Here is a 4,866-nt window from a genome sequence, read left to right as displayed (position 1 = left end):
GAGGATAAGAAGTCTCTAAGTCCTATTTGGGTCCTCTGGGTCAGCCTACTCCATATCACCTGTCCTCTAGCAGTTTATATATACCACAATTCAATCATGGAGCCATCTTTCCTCCTGTATTCTGATCCACTTTTTATACTGTGTCTCATGCCTCTGAACAGGGAGTTAAAATGTGATCAATTATTTTCAAGCCTATATGTTTTTTGGAATTAGTGGGATTTACACAGGGTCACCACATTCCCCAGGATGCCAAGATGCTTGGTCCATCTCCACTATCAAAAACAACAATAACAAAACTCATGATGCAGTGAAGTAGACCCAGGGTGAACGGAGATGGATTTGGTCATTTCTATGTTTCCGCCGGAGTCCTAAAATCCCATTCTTTTCCTAATTCTAAGCACAGAAGTAAAAAGAGGTTGTTTTAAAAATTTTACCTAAGGAAGTTTTGACCTCCTTGTTTCTCAAACTATAGATGAGAGGATTTAACATGGGGATAATCACTGTATAAAACACAGATACCACTTTGTCTTGGTCCATTGCATAGCTGGTGCTGGGGCGCAGATACATGAACAGAATGGTGCCAAAGAAGATAGTGACCACCATCAGGTGTGAAGCGCAGGTGGAGAAGGCTTTGTGCCTTCCTTCAGCAGAATGGATCCTCAAGATGGCAACAAGAATGTACAGATAAGAAATGAGAATAATCAGGAGGCAGCTCAGTTCATTAAAACTGGCAAAAGCAAAAATGACTACTTCATTAACATGTGTATCAGAACAAGAGAGTTTCAGGAGGGGTGGAGTGTCACAGAAAAAATGGTTGATGACATTTGAGTGGCAGAAAGACAACTGAAAGGTGAAGCCAGTGTGAATGGCAGCATTCAGAAAGCCTGCAAGATATGTGACCAACACCAGAAGGACAATAAGATGAGGGGACATAGTAACAGTGTAAAGAAGAGGCTTGCAGATGGCCACATAACGGTCATAGGCCATCACAGCCAACAGAAAGCCCTCAATGCCAGCAAAGGAACCAAAAAAGAAGAATTGAGTGGCACATCCGCTAAACGAAATGACTGGGTTCTCCACCCAGAAATTCACTAGCATATTAGGGGTAATGACGGAAGAATAACAGAAGTCAACAAGGGACAAGTTACTGAGGAAAAAGTACATTGGAGTGTGGAGGCGTGAGTCAATCTTGATTAATAGGATCATGCCAAGATTTCCAAACACGGTGATCATGTAGATGACTAGAAACACCATAAAAAGAAGGCACTGTAGTTCTGGATGATCCCCAAATCCCACAAGAATAAATTCAGTCACTGTTGTATGGTTGTTCATATCTTTGTCTCAGAATGGATGATTTTTTTGCTAGGATAAAAAAGAAACCAAAGGAATGAATTGGACAAAGAAAAAAATGCCAGGAAAGTGAAATAGTTTCATCACTGCTATAAGTAAGATTAGCTCTTTGAATGCCCTGAGAATATGTGTATTAAATCTCTTAATTTTCTTATGGAGGCGGAAAGAAATTCCTTAAGCAAACTCCGTAACCCATTTTATTTATTTAAAATTAATGTGTGTGTGTGTGTGTGTGTGTGTGTGTGTGTGTGTGAAGTCTTTGATGATTGACCCTATCGGTCTATATCCTATCTGACCTCCCAACTTTTCTCTCCTCCTCCCTTTGTCCTACAGCCTTTACTTCCTACGATCCAATTCCTCGCACTCGTCTTGGCAATTAAACATACAATACAGTTGAATACCCTTGCTGTATGCAGTTCTGCTCTACCTGTTTTCTCTCAAGGCCACTCTGATCAGGTTTGCAACCTGTCATTCCACAAAATGTCTCTTGTCTAAGGCATCAGGAATCTTTACATTGCCAAATCCTGTGGTCAGTTCTCATTCCTCATCTTTTTGATCTATCAATAACATTTGACAGAGTTGATTTCTTAACTATTCCTTGAAAGATTTTCTTTTCTTATCTTCCCAGAAACCAGACTCTGAGTTTTCCTCCTACTATGTGGGTCCCTCCTTCTCAGTCTCTGCTTACTCCTCCTCTTCTCTCTGACTGTTAAGGTTAGAGTAGCTCAGTCCTTAATCTTTCTCCTTTTCCTCTTTACACTCTACCTTGGTGATTATTTGATTTTGTAAATTTAATTACCTTCTATATACCTAAAACTCCTAAATTTATATCTCCCGCCCTGAACGTTTTTACAAATTCCAGACTCAAAATTCAACCACTTACTCACATCTTCATATTAATATCAAACAACATTTCAGCATGACTCAAAGCTGAATTCCTCATGCACGACCCTAATTTGCACCAAACACAGCATTCCTTATCTCAAGTTAATTACAACTCTATACTTTCATTTGCCCAGATGAAATTAAATAAATAGATAAATATTGAAGAATTTGATCTCTTCTCTTTCTTACACACTATATAACCAGTCTATCAGATAATTATGTTGGCTCTACCTTCAAAATATCTGTATCAACCACGTCCTACCACCTCCATTCCTACTAAAAATCAAGCCAACATTATCTTTCACCTAGATTACTGCGATAGATTTTTAGTGGATCTATATTCAAAATTAGCTAAAAACTTACCCTGTAAAATAACCAATTTTAAAATTTTGTAGAGCTCAACTTTATGCATATATATACAAACATACTTGTATTATATATGGCATTCTTGCTACAAAAAGTTCAGTAAATTCCCCTGTTTTGCACACAGACACATACGTGTATGTGTATATGTATATGTATGTGTGTGTGTATATATATATACACACACATATATACACACATAGATATACATGTATATATACATTCATGTATGTATGTCTGTATATGCTGAATATTCTACAAAATTCTCATTTTTTATTAGTGATCCTAAATCCCTGTCATATAAAGAAAAAATCCAGTTTAGTTAGGAACCTTAAATTTAGTGTTTCAGACATATCCTAATGGAGATCTTTAATTACTTTATATGTTTTTAGTCCTCTTGGAAACTTTCTATATATGAACACTTCGAGATCAATTAAATCTTCTTACCTTTGTTCTTAATATTCACCTGTAGTGGTTATTAGTTTAGTTTTATTTTATTGCTTTTTGGAAGAACACAAGATTTCTGTCTTATAATGCAACAAAAATGGAAGTGGTAGAAGAGATCTAAGTATGACAGAATTAAGACATGGTTAATTAATTCAACAAAGAGTAGCAAATGCTGCTTCTGAATCTGAAACAGTCAGCCTTATTAAGTCTGTGATGATCCTCTTGAAATTTTGTCTCTGCAAAACACTAAAAATCTAAAGTTTGAAATGTGTTATTCCAAAATTAAAACGTGCATTTATTTTCCACTGAGGTAATTGAACTATTTTCTCCCCAGTGAACCACTTACACCCTGGAGAGTAACAGGCATTTAGGGAAGTACAAAAACAATTTCATGGTCTTGAGATTCCATTGAGCATAACATTGAATTAAATGTATGAGATTGATGAGATCCTGCTCCCAAACTTCAGAATTCCATTAATATGTGATTCTTATTCATTTCTACTAGAATATGGCTCTCAGTGCATTAACTGATTAGTTCAACAAATGATTTACTAGTCTTGTGTTATGGAGCATACAACTATCCTTGGTACTGGTCAAGTAGCCAAAGCATAGATCTCGTTTATTACTTCATGCAGCTTGCATTCTGGAGTTGGGGTTGGATGGCTATTGCAGGATGATAGGGAAAGGTAAAGTCCAAAGCCTATTCATGAACTACCACACTTATTTGATCAGTCACTCCTTCCCAAACACCTTGATTGCAATTCCTTTCCTTTTTAAATTTGTTCATGTTAACCCACATGTTTGTTGCCTTCTTACTATTCTTTTAACAAACCAGGGAAGATCTTGCCTCAGGGCCTTTATATTTACTATAACTATACCTGGAATGCACTTCCACAGACAGTCAGAGGATACTATCTTTAGTCAGTCCTTCTCAACCGTCATTTCCACAGAAAGCCTGTGTCTGATGCTACCATTCCCTATTCTGTTGCCTGCTTTACCATTCTTCAAAACACAACTCTACCCACGCCAAACACACACACACACACACACACACACACACACACACACACATCTAACAGCTCTATACACACACAAGCATATTTGGTATAGACAGTCAAGTCTTCACTCAAATATAAGGAGATGGGAAGAAGTTTCGGGAGATCAGAAATTTTGATTTTTTACCTGCTAAATCTCCAGTACAGGTTATATGCTGGTTTTTCCATTAGTAGTTCACCAGTTTTATTGAAGTATGTGTATGTCCAAATGCAACAATTACAGACATTAAATGTATGCAGGGTTTTGTATATTTATGAATAATCTCTGAATGGGTGATGGGTAAAGATATAAAGGGTGTCTATTGTCTTATTTTAAACACAAACTGGGGTATATGGCAAAAGATACAATTTATAACACAATGTGAAAAGGGATATTTTAAGGTCAATAACACACAGGGGTGATGCTAAGATACAGACCACCCTCATAGTACAAAAGGTACGATCATTCAATAGATGTTTGAGTATGATAACTAAGTGGAGGAAGCTAATTTTATAATCCTTTCAAGTGTCCAGAGTCCCTATAAACTAGGTTGTCAATTCAATGTATGAATCCGGAACCCAAGGAAGAAGTCAGGGTTAGACATGTGGATTTTGGAATCATTGCAGAGCTCTCAGATCACCTAAGAAGTGGGTACAGATGGAGAACCAAAGTACCATGAACTAAGTACCATGAACTAAGAATATAGGATTAAACCTTTGGCTCCAAGATTTGGAAAATAGCCTGAGGAGGAGGAGGAAAAGCTATCACAGTCACCTGGGGAAAAGT

General features: G+C 37.1%; 1 protein-coding gene across 1 annotated transcript; it reads right to left on the bottom strand.

Moving 5' to 3' along the window:
- Window positions 1–393: 393 nt before the first annotated feature.
- LOC132026416 (olfactory receptor 5AP2-like) lies at window positions 394–1,332 on the bottom strand. Its single transcript, XM_059414681.1, has one exon. The coding sequence runs from the start codon at window positions 1,330–1,332 to the stop codon at window positions 394–396; it is 939 nt and encodes a 312-aa protein (XP_059270664.1).
- Between the last annotated feature and the right edge of the window lie 3,534 nt (window positions 1,333–4,866).

The sequence above is a fragment of the Mustela nigripes genome, chromosome 1 (assembly GCF_022355385.1).
Source record: "Mustela nigripes isolate SB6536 chromosome 1, MUSNIG.SB6536, whole genome shotgun sequence".
Classification (NCBI taxonomy): Eukaryota; Metazoa; Chordata; class Mammalia; order Carnivora; family Mustelidae; genus Mustela; species Mustela nigripes.
The sequence above is the reverse complement of the archived record's forward strand: the minus strand, read 5'-3'. Positions and strand labels throughout refer to the sequence as shown.

Bases quoted from the DNA above. Each gene is read 5' to 3' on its own strand.
- LOC132026416 (XM_059414681.1), bottom strand. From the start codon at position 1,332: ATGAACAACCATACAACAGTGACTGAATTTATTCTTGTGGGATTTGGG.